Source organism: Octodon degus, unplaced genomic scaffold, assembly GCF_000260255.1.
Source record: "Octodon degus isolate 3935 unplaced genomic scaffold, OctDeg1.0 scaffold00017, whole genome shotgun sequence".
NCBI classification, from domain to species: Eukaryota; Metazoa; Chordata; class Mammalia; order Rodentia; family Octodontidae; genus Octodon; species Octodon degus.
Genome location: NW_004524593.1, coordinates 3,809,905 through 3,825,334, shown reverse-complemented (window position 1 = coordinate 3,825,334; position 15,430 = coordinate 3,809,905). Strand labels below are relative to the sequence as shown.

Sequence of the window (15,430 nt, the reverse complement as noted above, 5' to 3'; positions counted from 1 at the left end):
GCCAGCGCAGGGTAGCAGGAAGCTCTCCACACACTCACCGGACCTGGGCTAGGACTGGGTCTCTCAGCTACCTTATCTTTAATAAAGGGGCCAAATATTTTCACTGAAGGAAAGATAACCTTTAAAACAAATGATGCTGGGAAAACTATCCACATGCTGAAGATTTAATGTAGACTCATATCTCTTCCCATTCACTAAACTAAAATCAAAATGGATTAGAGATCTAAATATTAAAATAAGCTGGGCATGGTGGTACACACCTGTAATCCCAGCATTCAGGTGGCTGAGGCAGGAGGACCGCTGAATTCGAATCCAGCCTGGGACACATATAAAGACCCTGTCTCAACAAAACAAAAAAATTAAAACAAAAACAATCCACTGGAAGATAATGTGGGTAAAATTCTTGAAGACATAGGTGAAAGCAAAGATTTTCAAGACCACAGAATCAATCTACAAAATGGGAAAACATATTTACAAGCTACTCTGCAAAGGACCAATATCTAGAATAGAGAGAACTTTAAAACAAAATTAAGGGGCCAGAGAGATGGCTCAGTAGAATAAGCGCTTCCCTGGCAAATGCAAGGGTCTGAGTTCAATCCCTGGATCCACCGAAAAAATAAAATAAAGCCCTCCACATAAGACCCAATCAAAAATTGAACATCTGAAATGAGAAAAACACTTTCAGATGAAGGAATACAAATAATAATAGATACATGGAGAAATGTCCAACATGGCTGGGCATCCAAAAAATGCAAATTAAAACTGAGATTCCACCTCACCATAGGAAGAATGGTTATCTTCAAGAAATCAAATAGTAACAAATAATTGTCAAGGCTTCAAGGAAAAAGTAACCCTTCTCTATCTTTGGTGGGGGTATAAATTGGCACAACCATTGTGGAAATCAGCATGGAGAGTCCTCAAAAACTTCAAAATAAAAATTCCATTTGATCCAACTAATCCCCTTCTAAGCAATCATGCCATGGTGATGTATGAATACCCATGTTTATAACAACACAATTCATAATAGTTAAATCTTAGAAGCAGCCTGTATGTCCATCAAGAGATGAATGGATAAAGAAAACGTGGTATTCACACACGATGGAATACGACAGTGCCATAAAAAGCATAAACTTGGGTTATTTGCAGGAAAATGAGTGCACCGTGAGATCACAATGTCAAGTGAATAAATCAGACACAAAGGTTCATGGTTTTTCTTATATGAGAAACTCAATACACAAATAAAGTACAGGCAGACAGTAGGAAAAAAGTTATTGTAGTCTAACATGGACAATGAATCTAAAAGTGTACCTTGTTTTAGTATAATTGTCTTGTGCATTTTGCATGTTGTTATTGTTGTTCTTGTGTGTGTGTGTGTGTGTGTGTTTCTTAAAATATTGTTTTGCTATGCAGTTCAAACTGACCTTGAACTCCTTCTGTAGCCCAGGCTAACCTCAAACTCGCAGTGATCCTCTGCCTCAGCCTCCCAAGTGCTGGGATTACAGGGATGTACCACTTGCCCAGATTGTATGGTTTTTTTGGCCTGTTACCTTGGCTATTAATTTGTATGCCTGATAAGTAACTTTATAAAAACTTGGAAGATAGATAATCAACAGTTAATCAATATAACACTGGCAAAAAGGGAGAGAGGGGAGGAAAGGGAATTAAGATGTGTCATGTACCTGTACCAGATCCTCACAATGAATACAATCATTCTACATTATTTTTTATGTGTTTAGTACAGGGTCTCACTACACAGATTGGACTCGTAGTGATCCTCCTGTTTTCAGCCTCCCAAGCACTGGGATTACGGGCATGTGTCACCACGCCCAGTCTCTATCACCAGCTCAGCATGCCCTCAGAAGCCTGCATGGCACTGGAACCCAGGTCCCTGTGTCTGCCTAAGCAGGAGCTTTAATCCGTTAAGCTATTTGGCCAGCCCCATAATCATTATATACTCTAAACATGCGTTAACAAAATTTAAAAAATAACTCATAAAAGCTGAAACTATTTTAACATCTATTCACATTAAAGCCATTTCACACATTTGGAGATGAGATGGAAGTGGACCGTGTTTTCATACACATCTTTTAATGTATTATCTAATTTATTTACATACAGTACCTCAACAAAATGAAAGGCCAGTTGTCCTAACAGAAATCCTAGTGCAGAAAGAATTGTCAAGACAATAACTTCATGATTCTTTAGAAGCACCTTCAAAACACCTTTAAAAAAAGAGAATGTATGTCATCTCAACATAACTCATAGTTTCAAAATGCTAATTACCTGGATTTAATCATTACTCATCAATACTTGTATCCAGTTTTTATTGTACTCCATAAGTGTGTACAAATGTGTCAATTTAAAAAATAAACCTTCTTGAAAGAAAACTGATACTTTCTAGTTTAAAACAATTTAACATTCATCCTCTATTAATTTTGAGCATTCTGAGTGTCACATTGTCATAGATGAACAGTAAATGGTTGTTACATACACTGTTAAATATAAGCCACATATAAAAAGGCATCTCTCACTGGTGAATTGTAAAAATATTGAGATTTCAACACCTTTCCATTTGTCCACTCAGTGATCTGTTAGGATCAATAGAGAGAAATAATGAAAAAGCCCAGCCTAGTATCAACACACTTTATCTTATGTCAATAAATTCTTGTTCTAAAACTAAAACAACATATATGCCATAATTTTTCTAAAAGTCAGAAATTCTTTTGACTTCAATCTTAAGAAAAATTGCCTTAAAAATTACACAGGAACAAAAGGCATGCGTTATCTCTGTCCGCATTTTCTTCCTTTGAAACCTACTCTGCCCAAGTGTGTTCATTTTATTGCCTCCAGAGGCAATCAATAGACTATAATTTTAATTTATGCACAGGGCAAGATTCATTTGCATCCCACATTCCACACTTCCGGCCTCACAGCTGCGGGTCAAGCTACATCAGTAAATGTTTCTCCTACTTTTCATGTATAAGACCAGACAAAATGTTTTTCCCAATACTTCTGCAACATCCTTTACTAAAATCCTTTACAATATCACTAGCTTCCATGTATTAAAACTAGTGGCATCAACCAAGAAAGGGATTTTTAAAAAGATGTGGTATTTTTATACAGTAGAGTATTACTCAGCTATGAAGGAGGATACACTTGAGGGTTTTATAAGTAAATGGATGCAAGTAGAGACCACACTCAAAACTGAAATAAATCAGACTCATATGTGTAAACATCATATCACCTCCCTAATGCAAGAGATTGAAAGAGTAAATAAGATCTAAAATATACAATGGATATTATGAAAGGGAAAGAAACTGCTCAAAAGGAAAGAACAACTGGGATGAGGAATGAAAAGTGTATATACATATGTATACAAGGTAGTTAAGGTAATTATACTGCTAATTTCTATTAGTTCCTTGAAAGGGATGGTTTGTGCTTATATTGTTTCATTCGTTTTGCCTGCCTATGCCTTGTCATCTGAGCAACTACTTAGAAGATAACAATATGCAATGTAATAACCACTATCAATTTCCTATTATCTTGTTTTGAAATTCTGTATCTTTTTTGTTTTGTTTTGTGTTTTGTTTTTTGTATTTTAAGGAAGGGTCTACAGGGTGTTCAAGGTCTCACTACTAGATCGGACTCATAGTGATCCGCCTGTTTACAGCCTTCCAAGTGCTGCGATTACATTTCTATCTTTTTTTTTTTTTTTTTTTTTTTTTTGCGATTACAGGCACCTGCCACCAGGCCCAGTCTCAATCGCTGTCTCAGCATGCCCCTGGGGCAGGGCCGGCACTGCAGGCCAGAGGATCAAACCCCTGGCCCTGAGCCTGCTTGCAGGCACTTCAATCTGCTGAGCTATTTGTTTTTATTTTGTTTTGTTTTGTTTTTTGTTTTTTGTTTTGGTATTTCAAGCATGATTTTAATATCACACATTTCTATCCTCAGTGTATTTGCTTAGTTCACAGATACCAGCACATAGAATTAGTCAGGGTGAGAATTCTACCCATTAACTGCTATTTTCAAAAACCTGATGCAGACTCTTAGGACCATTGCCTTAACCATCTTATTTATATAAATGTTTGGTTTTGCTCCTGACATACTTCCTAAATTTTCTTCATCTCTCTTTGTTTAATCCTTAAGTTCTCACTTTCCGTTTAACTGTCTTAAACCTTTCAATTTTTATTTCTTCTTTTGAGTTCTTACAGTAGAGAGCCAATACAATATTTACACAGATGAGTCTGGCTTATTTCATTTATGAGTATATCTTCAAGTTGCATCTACTTATATATGAGGGCTTCAAGTTTTATTTCATTTCATAGCTGAGTAATACTCCATTGTACAAAAACACTGATGGGGCATGTACAGACTGTGGTACAGGGTTTCAGGCTGAATCCTAAAGGGACTTGACTGACCTTTTTAGATACAAAGTTTGCATTTCTTGTTATATAGGTCTTGCTTTGTCTTGGTCTTAACCATCCAGCAGAAAAGTGTGAAAGCGAAGTATAAAACGTAAAGCCATGTTAATAGGCTGAGCTGTGGAAGGCCCCTGAGCTATTTGGCCAGCCTTGTATCATTGTTTTTATTGGAGCTTTTTCTCTTTAAAAGAGAGAAAAATAGTGGAGCTTATAGCCATCAGCACATTGTGAACACCAAAAGGAACCAAGATCTTTACTCTTTTAGAGACCTCCAAAGAAAGACATTCCACTCTCTGATCCAAAAGGCAAAACTGAAAAAGTCCTTTGTGTGTATTTGCTTCAGTATTTGTTAATTTATAGTATTCCTAATTCCAGAAAGGGACAGCTGACATTTTTCCCAAAATAAATTTTCTCCTATAGGGGCCCAGGAACTGTTCTGTATCACTAGAATTGAAATGTATGATAAAACTGCTGGGCTGTTATTGAGTCTGTTACTTTATCTGCATGAATACTATTCACTGTATCTTTTGAATTCTTAGTCATTGTTTAGAAGGCTCTTAATAGTGAAGTTCCTTCTGGGGGCTGTGGTGGGTGGTTCATCTTTGAAGAAAAATCCCATCAAAAGCCATAGGAGGCCACAGAGGAAAGTGATCAACAATGCATAGTATGCCTAAAGAGAGTCACCTAGAGAGAAAACATTCTCCCAGGCTTTCACAGAGATCAAATTGGTCAAGCAATAGCTGTGACTCATCCAGATGGCTGACGCTGACAGACATCTACAAGGTGCTGTACATGGTTCCGTGGTAAATCCTGAGGGCATTTGGTGACCTTGTCAGATAGCAAAGTTACATTTTTAGTTATGTAGGTCTTGCTTTAACTTGGTCTTAACCATCCAGCAGAAAAGTATAACCACAAGGTATAAAAAGTAAAGCTATATTAATATGCTGAGCTATAAAAGGCTCAAGTCAACAACTTCAGACAATTGCCAGTTGCGCTGTTAACTGACTACTATTATGGACTATTGGACTATGCTGGGTTATTTTGCTGAATTCAAGTACCTACAATATTTGGACTGGCATTAAGTATGAAAAAGTCCTTTAGAGACTTCTTCAAATACAGTTTCTCTAACTGCCATGGAACACCCATCTCTGACAAAACAAAACAAAAAAGAGGGATATAAATAAAAGACAGTTTTGTTGTGAAAAAAATGTATATACAAGATAGTTATGGTAGATATACAGCTACTTTCTCTTAGTTCAATGAGAAAAAGGTTTGCACTAATATTGTTTAGACATCAGGTCTGCATCTTGTCCTCAGAATAACTACTACGAAGACAACAATATGCAATGTATTAATTATTGTAACTATCCTTCTAATCTGTTTTGAAACTGTTTCATTGCTATTTTATCTTATTTTCTCATTAAAATGAATAAAAAAGGAAAAAAAGCCATAGGAAAGCACCCTTAGGGGTGGGGCTAGTGTGGTATGAGGTGCCAGAGATCCAACCACAGTCCCTGCGCTTGCCTAAGCTTGCCGAAGCAGGCACTTTAGACCTCTGAGCTCTCTCACTGGCCCCTGAAAGCAGACAAACTTCATAATATCAGCTGCATAAATTGTGAGTTGTACACAGAGCTCTTTGTCTATTTTCCCCAGTTGTCTCCCCTCATCTCAGATATTTTGGTCAGGTGAGGCCTGACAAGACAAGCTGTATTAGGTTGTCCCTCCTTGCTACCAAAAAATCCCCATAACACCATTCTGGTCACATTTGTCCCATTGCATCGTAGGTATCTGCTTGCTGGCCTCCCATACCAGGGGGCTCCATGAGGTGCAGGACTGCCTCGCCCTGTTTACATGCCTGCCACCCTGCATGCTCAGCAGACATCTCTGAATGAAGGGGCACAAATAGATATGCTTCAAAACTGGACAGCATTTTTGGTCAAATCTTAGATGGACAGCATTTGGTCAAATCTTGAAGTTTCATTTGCCTCTTCTTTCGATGTGGTTGTGATCACTGTCTACACTTTTAAAAAGCTCAAAGGACAGAGGACACATAAATTTTAAACATCTACCTACCTCCGGAAACACTAATGGCACACAAAAGTAGCGGAAAATGTGTCTGTGTTACAAGGTAATCCGCTGCCCTCCCGCAGAGTAGATCAGGTGTAGAACTGTCTCCTTGTGCCCAGAAGGTAAAAGTATTATTCATGTTTTGCCGCTCTTTTGCCAGAGCTTGGTGGAGTCCCATGTGTTATTACTGACACTTCTACTGTTGCAGACTAACCTGTTACAATATGCAAAAAGAGAAACATGAAGCCTTCCAAGACCCAATTCACCCAGACCCTACTAAAGTTGTTCCACACTCAGACCCGAGCAGTCTCTTCCTGTCGTAAGGCCTATGTTAATGCCTCTTGTTCTGCCTCTTGCTCCAAGAATATTTTATAGGAACAACCACAGCAGTGTTGGTGTTTCTTCCTCATACAGCTACCTATTAAATAGGAGAGAGGGTATATTGACTATTGCCCTAACTCTTGTAATGATATGGTAATGATAACTGGCTGAATAGCTTCTCAAAGGCTGAGGGTAAATATTGACTTGTATTTTTATTAGGGATGTGCACACTCTGTAGCACAAAATTAGGCTCTTGGTAAATATTTGATGAACTGGACTCTGAGGGGAGAGCAGAAAGGAGAAATGTTTCAGTCCTCATTCTCCACAGGTCCACATCATTCTAGAACTCCACCTCACTGCGCGGACCCCAACACTCCTTGGTATCAGCCTCTTCCAACTCAAAAACAGCAAATGGGAAGCAAGGTCAAAATTGAATCACAACAGTCAGCACTGGGAGTGAGGATGAGAGAAAAATCTAAAAATAAGAAGTAAGACTAAGGTTGAAGTTTGGCTACTGGTGCCTTTGACTGAATTTTAGAAAAGGTCCCTGCTCCTCTGAGTAGCAGGGTGACAACAGGCACAGAGCGTGCTGTGTGAATTATGGGTTGGATTCCAACCCCAATCCCCTCCTGGCTGGCGCCCTCCTGTGGGACACAACCTGCACACACAGTGTGTGCTATCCTGAGGACTTGTGCTGTTTTCTTCTTCCTTCTTAAGCTCAGATCTCCTACAAGTTCTTTAAGTAGCAGCAATAACATTAAAGTTCCTCTCTGGCGACCTGCTGTGATTGGTTTACAAGGCACGGTGATCTTGTTATGAAGCACGCACGGGGTACGCTAGCTTAAAACTAGACTCAAAACCCTACATCCTCCAGCCCTGCGCCTGTCTCTCAGCCCTTCGTGTTCTCCGCATTTTCAACCCCTTCTCACTCCACTGTTAATGACCTTTAAATCAAGTTCTGCAAGCCACCAAGAGATGTTCTTCCAAACCCAAGCTGCTTCCGAGTTGAAAGCGAGACGAAGGCTCTCAAAATCTCACAACAAAGCTCAGCGCTGCTTCTGTTTGCCAAGCACAGCGTTCCCAACTGACATAACAGCAAAGCAGTTTCCAAGCCTACTTTCCATTGGTTTCTTGCCAGCCTGGTTCTGTCCTGATTGGCTACTATCTTATCCTCCACCACCAATCCGGAAGGACGTAAGTTATCCACTAACAGGGAACATGTTTTAATGTTCAAACTGTTGTAATGCAGCAACTGTTTTAACTGATTTACCTTTCTCATATAATAGCTGAAATGGTCAAAGATACAGTGTATGCGGGCAAAATATGCACAGGGTTTTTTTGTTTGGTTGGTTTTTGGGTTTTCTTAATGCCAACAGTATCCAGTTCAACACTGCCCTTTTCCTTCTTTCATTTTCAGTCAAACTTTTCCAACTTTTTCTGCTCTTCAACATTCCTCATTCCCATTTTCCTCCTTCCTACTGGTCATTGGTCTTTTGTCCTTAATTATAGTACCACCCATTCTCCAAGGGACAAACAATGCTTCACTCTGCTGGGCTTGCTGCTTGTAATTCCCGCACTCAGACAGGCTGAAGCAGAAGGATAAGACGTTCAAGCCTAGTTTGGACAACTTAGTGACTTGGCAAGATTCTGTCTCAAAATGGAAAATAAATAAAAGGAATAGAGTGTAGCTCAAAGTGCAAAGGCCTTGGTTTCAATTCTCCAGTACGGGATCAGTAAGCATACAAGCAATCCCCAATTTTGGAATACCTAGCTGTGTATTTTTTTGTCTTGAATCCAATATACAGTATGAATTCTTTAGTGAATATTAATCACCTTGTAAGTTACTTTCAAGGAAGTGTTATTTTGTTGTGACTAAGAAATTCTAAATCTATCATTCTAATGCTTCAAAAAATCAAGGTTCTCCAAGGAGAACTGCACAGCAGGAAGACTACTAGACCTATTATCAATCTTCTTTATTACTTAGGTATTAGGAAAACTGTGACAAGTAAAATTCTCAATTTCTAGATAGAATTTCAGTTGATAGCTCTGTATCTGACTCTGAATATAACCACCATTTTGGGCATCAACACAGAAGCCCCGAAAATGGTCACTACAGCCTTTTTTTTACAGAATTGTATGGTTCTTTTAAGTCTCCTGGCCCATTCCCATCAAATGCCAGAGATCGTAGTAAAAGAAAAGTCCTATTCACAAGTTCTCTCTTGAGACAGCCATTCCTTATCTGCCTTTACTTATCTAATGGCCAATTTCCCTGTGCTTTCCCCCATTTCCATCTTCCCCTGACCTATACTGGTGGTCACCTTGACCTCTATTGGGCATTAAGTTTGCACTGCCTCAGATCATTGTGCCCAGTGTCCTTCCAGTTTTATGTCATTCCTCTCCATTGTGCGCTCAGGCTCTTTTCACCTAAACCCAATAGATAAGTCTTCTGTGGTTTCCATTTAAGTTTCAAAATCCAGATTCACCAAATCCCCACACTTAAGAAAATCTTGGATAGAATGTGAAGTCATGGCTTACATATAGTTCTGAAACCTAGAGATAGCATAGAACCAAATACAGACACAAGCAAATTTCGTTTACCACAATCTTTCCTAGAGCTAATTTTAAAAAGCCATAATAGCTGAACATGGTAGCACACATCTATAATCCCAGCACTCCAGAGGCTAAGGCAGGAGGATTGCCATGAGTTTGAGGCCAGCCTGGGCTATGTAGTAAGACCCTGTCTCAAGAAAAAAAGAAAAAGAAAAAAGACCAAAACAATTTAAAATAAAGGCCATAAAAAATGTATATTTCATCATTTTTGTAAAGTGAACGGACTTTGATTGCTTTGGAGAGTTGAGGGCTGGGAGCTAGCCCATGGGCTTCCTCTCAACCCAGTCTTCTCAACAGACTCTGTGACTGCATGACAGAGATGCATGAAACATCAGTGGATGTGTAGTTTCCCAGGTCAACACCGGGATTGGCTCAGGAGTGGGATTGGGGCTCAGACAGGACCAATCAGATGATTTCTCAGGCTAATGCAGTCTCTTTACATTTGGGGAGGAACTGTATGGAGAAAGCCTGTCTAAAATCTGAACGTTTCTATGAGGCATTATCTTAGGTATTTCTAAGATCATAACTTTGGAATTGCTGCCCCAATTTCTTCTTCAGAAGTTATTTCTTAGTTCAAGAACATTCTTCCATCTAGAAAGGCTGGGAATGAGTAACAGTTTTATTTTCAAACCAACTATTGTCTCCTTTATGTCCTTTTTATTATTATTATTTGGTACAGGGTCTCTGCACAGCTCAGACTCAGTGATCCTTCTGTCTCAGCCTCTCCAGCACTGGGATTATCGATGTGTGCCACCACTTCGTTTCAGTGGCTGGCACAGTGTGCCCAGGGTTCTGGGGCCAGCACAGCATGCAGCATCAGGGATCAAACCCGGGGTTTCAGGGCTGGCATGGCACGTGGCACCAGGGATTGAACTCGGGTCCTTGCACTTGCCGTGCAGGTGTTTAGACCTCTGAGCTATCTGTCCAGCCCCTCCTTTATGTTTCTTTTGTGGTTTACTTGGAAGTGAAAATGTTTCTTTGTTCAGCTTTTTTTTTTTTTTTTTTTTTTTTTTTTTTTTTTTTTTTTTTGTATTTTAGGGAAGGGTCTACAGAGTGTTCAGGGTCTCACTACTAAATTAGACTCATAGTGACCCACCTGTTTACAACCTCCCAAGAGCTGGGATTACAAATGCACACCATCACGCCCAATCTCAATGGCTGTCTCAGCATGCCCCGGGGGCAGGGCTGGCACTCCTGGTCCCTGCGCCTGCTTGCATGTGCTTTAATCCACTGAGTTCTTTGGCCAGCCCTATCTCCTATTTTGAAGGAAGCCAAATAGCAATGGGATGCTGACTGGAAATTGTCTCAGCAGGATTATTGACTTTATTTAAATAATTGTTACTAAACTTATTTTAATTGCATAACTATGACTTTATTTCCTCTAGCTCCCAGCATTTTGTCTTTCCTACAAACTCCCCCTGCAGCTCCTAGAGCATTTTGGAGCCTCTTCGAGCAACTCTGCTTGAGGCCTGAACGCTTTTTACTCACACTCCCCACTAGACCTTTCTGCCACAGGCCTCCATCCAGTCCCAAAGCCAGGGCGACCTATTTTAGGTCTTGTTACACCCATGTCTCATTGCCAGGTTCTAAAATGTGTATATGATACATTGCCATGTAACAAATGAACACACAAATTAGTAACTTAAAACAAAAACAATCATTTATTTGGTTCACAAGTCTGCAATTCTGGCAGTGCTCAGCAGACAAGAACTGTGCCTACTCCGTGCAGCGTTAGCTAAGTGGCTTGGCTAGAGATCCACCTCCAAGATGATTTGGCCTGGCATTGTGAGGATGACAACTAGCTGGCACTCAGCCAAGGCTGTGGCTCCAGGTCCTTTCCATGTGCATCTCTCCACCTTTCCATGTGGCTTCTAAGAGCAAACATCTAAAGAGAGCTAGATAGAGGCCACACCACCTTTTATAATTGTAGCCTTGAATACCGCACAGAACCACTTTCCCTATAGCACAAGCCTGCACAAACATGAGAGAACAGAGACCCAGCTGTCTATGTGAGGAATGTTGCAATCACATTGTAAAAAGCAGATTTGAGATGGGAGATGGGACCACCTTGAACTATATCATCTACCCATATTAGAAGGAAAACTGGAACAATTGTCACTCTTATACACTGGGGCATTATGCTAACCTAAGCAGCAATCTGCCTGCTTTGCTTAGTCTAGTGCAGTAGCTTTCAAAGGCTGGACCATAGGTCAGTTCTGATTCATGGGGAAAGTTCCATCATATTTGGCAATATGAAAAAATCAAGTGCAAAATTCTCTAACAAAGCTTGATATTTTTTTCCCAAGGAAATGTCTTACACTGAGATCATATCTTCCCTACATTTTTGGTGTCAAAAGGTCCTTTATCAAATGATAATAGGCAGTAGTTGTTTTTTTGAGAGGCCATGTCAGAGGTCATGCTCTCTTCATTATTTTTTTTAATTTTTCTAATCAACGAAACCCAAAACTCTAAAGAACTACTATGTAGAAGTTATCATAGCACTGAAATTGTCTTTGATTGACTACTTCTCAACTACTGTGGAGGCATTTTTGAATTACTAGTACATACTCTGAATAGTAAATATTTTGTGGAAGTTCACAAAAAGCCATGCAATGCATCAGGACATTTTAACTATCCTACGTATCTACAATGTTGTGCAACAACAGGTAACAACATGGACTGTATCTCTCAGCAAGCTATAGATCTATAGGTGTAAATAAATGTCAGAACCTTTGAAATGAAATAAGATCCAGGAATGCCTGGGTGATCACTAGGTTCACAGGGTTGAAAACTGATATGATATTCAAGATGAAGGTTTAGGAAATAGAAAATCGGAAGAGCAAAAGATCTAAAGCCATAGGTGGGATGTGTGTGGCTTGCCTGTTAGAGTTGAAGTGGAGCACTAGTGTAAACAATGTATGGAAAGAAAGCCTGGAAGTCATTTTCACAAATATGAGCAAGATCTGTGAATGACTGACATGGTAATGAGTGCTATGAAGAAAGTAGACCTAAAAGTAAATTCATTTAACTATTATTTTCTAATTTACTATCATAGATTCTTTAGGTATAACGAAGTTCATAGCCTCAAAAAGTTCATAATTCGCATGCAGAGACAAACACAAACAATTAACCAGCTATTAGCACTAAGGGAGCTCACAAGGGTTCGTTCTTTGTAATAACAGGGAAAAGGAAGGAGGAAATGATGGATTGCTTCACCAAGGGTCTGGACTGAATTTTTAGAGGCTCCCATTGCTGGGGGAAGATGAGGAAGGGGAACTGGTGATGAAATCAGAGCAAGTTGTGAGGAAGGTAGAAGTGTTAGGATTGGCATAAAGGTGTCATTATAAGGACTTTTACAAATACAGTACTAGCAAATATATCAAGAGCTACAAAAATTTTTAGAATATTGAGAAATAAGTATAAAAAGGAGAGAGAGGCTTATTATAGGTGGTCTCCAGGAATGCCATGGTCTTATTCAGAAATCTTAGGAACAAAATTCAGGGTTCCTTTTTTGCTCACCATGAATACTCACCTGGAAAGTATTGTAGTATTCAAGATCAGGCTCAGAAAATACAAAGAGTAGAAATAGCAAAAATGGCACCTGGCCTCTTCCTAAATTATTGCAGTGCTGAAGGACACTGGACTTCTAGAAACATCCTGTATTAAGAAAATGGAGCAAACATAGGCATCCCTCCTTAGGTTTCTCCAAAAGCACCCAGCTTTTGGAGAAGGACTGCAAAAGAGAGGGATAAAAAATATTGCCCTCTTCTCCTCTTTAACATAATTGAAACCAAATTACTTGTGCTTTAAAAAAAAAAAATCTCAAAATTTAAGACTTTGGGAGACATTTTAAAAAGGTTATCTCAAAAACCATAATTGAGACAATATCAAGTGACAAAGTATCACTGAAGTGATCATTTATTTTTCCTCTTTCCTAAAATGAAAAACAAGCTTGCAGAGCAAGACAAAGAAGAGAAAATCAGGGCCAACCAAATAGCTCAGCAGATTAAAGTGCCTGCAAGCAGGCGCCGGGGCCAGGGGTTCAATGCCCAGGCCTGCCGTCTGGCCCCACCCCCAGGGAGTGCTGAGACAACAATTGAGCCTGGGCATGGTGGCACACACCTGTAATCTCAGCACTTGGGAGACTGTAAACAGGAAAATTACTGAGTCAGACCTAATAGTAAGACCCTCAACACCCTGTAGACCCTTCCCTAAAAAATACAGGAAAAAAAAGAGAAAAATCATAAGAACAAAGGAAAGAATACCCTTTAAACATTTTCTTTCCCATAAAACTTGCCCCAAAAGTACCAAAGTAATAGAATATCAGGCGCTTGATTAAATAAACTATAGAGGGCCAGGGAGATAGCTCAACACATTAAGCACCTGCCTGGCAAGTGCAAGAGCCCAAGTTATATCTCCAGTCCCACCAAAAAAAAAAAAAAAATCACCAATAGGAAACTAAGTATGATATTTAAGAGAAAAAATGAGAGAGAAAAAATGTCATGGAGACCAGTTACAATATCTGTATCAAATCTACAGAATAGAAGAAAACTTCTAAATCTAACACTACACAGATTAGTGTTTATTAACTTAACATTGAAAGAAGTTGATGATAAATATAGGTTTTACTCAGAGACTATATCTGCTTTACAGGTGAATTTCAATTGCAATGCAAAAAATAATTATAACCAGAGGACCCTAACTCAAACAATTCTTAGTATGTCCTTGCTCCAGAATGCCATTCATAAGATTTCTTTTTGAGAGAGCAAGAACAAAAGTGTTTTCCTCTGGAAATAACCAAATAAGTCTTTTTTTCTTTTTTCAACTATGTCTTTTTTAAATGGAATTCTCCATTGGAATGGAAATTTTTGTCTCAATGACACAGAAAATTGTGACACCCTCTAAGTAGTTTTCAAAGACTCCCTGTGGTTTCTGTGAGTGATTTATACCCAGGTGCTTTCCTGTTGGAGTGTGGGAGGCTGCACAGGAAGAGCAGAGGAAGAGCAGAGTCTGAAGAAGCACTTGGAACAAGGTAAAACTGAGCAACGGTGACTGATCATTAAACATTTTGATAAAGTTTCACAGCAATTTTCTTGACTTCAATTGGCATGAATAGGTTTGCCTTTACTGATATTAGAAGAAATTGTGGTCTTTTATAAAATATATGTTCAGCAGAAAGTATAATCTTGACTTCTCTTCTGGCTATGGCTTAGTTTATAATGGGTTTGGCATTTTCCCTTGACCTGAAAGGAAAGAGATTTTTAAAATTAGCTTGTGATAAAATAAACAAAACCACGTTTAAAAATAATGGACATAGGATAAGTATGTCCAAACTGAAACCAGCCACTAGTTGAATCTTGCTGTAACTGACATATCAGGTCAAATATTCTCCCATATGTACGTATAACACCATGAGGTCATTCTTCTCATATAATCAGTATTATTGTTCCTAGCTTGGCTATGGACTAGAGTAACTTTGATTAAATTGCTGAACCTCTTAAGTTTTCATTGCTTCATTATAAAATGTGGGACCATTTCAGAGGCTCTATCAAGACCTAACATCTTACTCAACAAAAGTAATTAGGGGGTGTAGTAACATAGGGGACTTAGGAAGGGGGCGATTCTTCTACAGAGGAGAGAGGGAGATGAAATATTCACAAGAGTCAAACTCACGGGGAACAAAAGTAGACTAACTGTTGGCAGGGCTCGGAGAAGGCAGGAATACAGTGTTCATAAGTATAGGGTTTCTTTTGGGGGTGGTAAACAAAAACTTAGATAATGTACAGCAATAATTATACAACTTTGTGAATATACTGAAATCCACTGAGTTTAAAGAGTTCAACCTTTTTAAAGGTCAATTTTATAGTATAATAATTATATCTCAACAAAACTTTTACTACAATCTCAGGTACGTGTGTCCCTGATACATGAACTTTCCTCACACTCAGGACAGTATCACCACAATAGGTTTTTTTTTTTGGTTTTTTTTTTTTTTTTTTTTTTTTTTTTTT

At 39.0% G+C, this 15,430-nt stretch overlaps 2 protein-coding genes across 3 annotated transcripts in view; both read right to left on the bottom strand.

Annotated features, from left to right (window-relative positions):
• Slc9c2 (solute carrier family 9 member C2 (putative)) overlaps nucleotides 1-7,870 on the bottom strand; it is a 111,129-nt gene extending 103,259 nt beyond the window's left edge. The window contains exons 1-3 of one of the 2 annotated variants that reach the window (XM_023710345.1): nucleotides 7,754-7,870; nucleotides 6,495-6,702; nucleotides 2,122-2,222 (exon numbers count right to left, since the gene is read on the bottom strand). In XM_023710345.1, coding sequence (XP_023566113.1) covers nucleotides 2,122-2,222; nucleotides 6,495-6,666 — 273 coding nt within the window. In that variant the 5' untranslated portion in view covers nucleotides 6,667-6,702; nucleotides 7,754-7,870. The remainder of the gene's footprint in view (nucleotides 1-2,121; nucleotides 2,223-6,494; nucleotides 6,703-7,753) is intronic. The other variant, XM_023710346.1, reaches the window with a different exon arrangement.
• A 5,976-nt stretch (nucleotides 7,871-13,846) lies between these two features.
• Nucleotides 13,847-15,430, bottom strand: part of Ankrd45 (ankyrin repeat domain 45) — a 76,606-nt gene continuing 75,022 nt past the window's right edge. Inside the window, exon 5 of the mRNA XM_023710320.1 lies at nucleotides 13,847-14,662. Within this exon, the coding sequence (XP_023566088.1) occupies nucleotides 14,634-14,662 (29 nt within the window). The 3' untranslated portion in view covers nucleotides 13,847-14,633. The remainder of the gene's footprint in view (nucleotides 14,663-15,430) is intronic.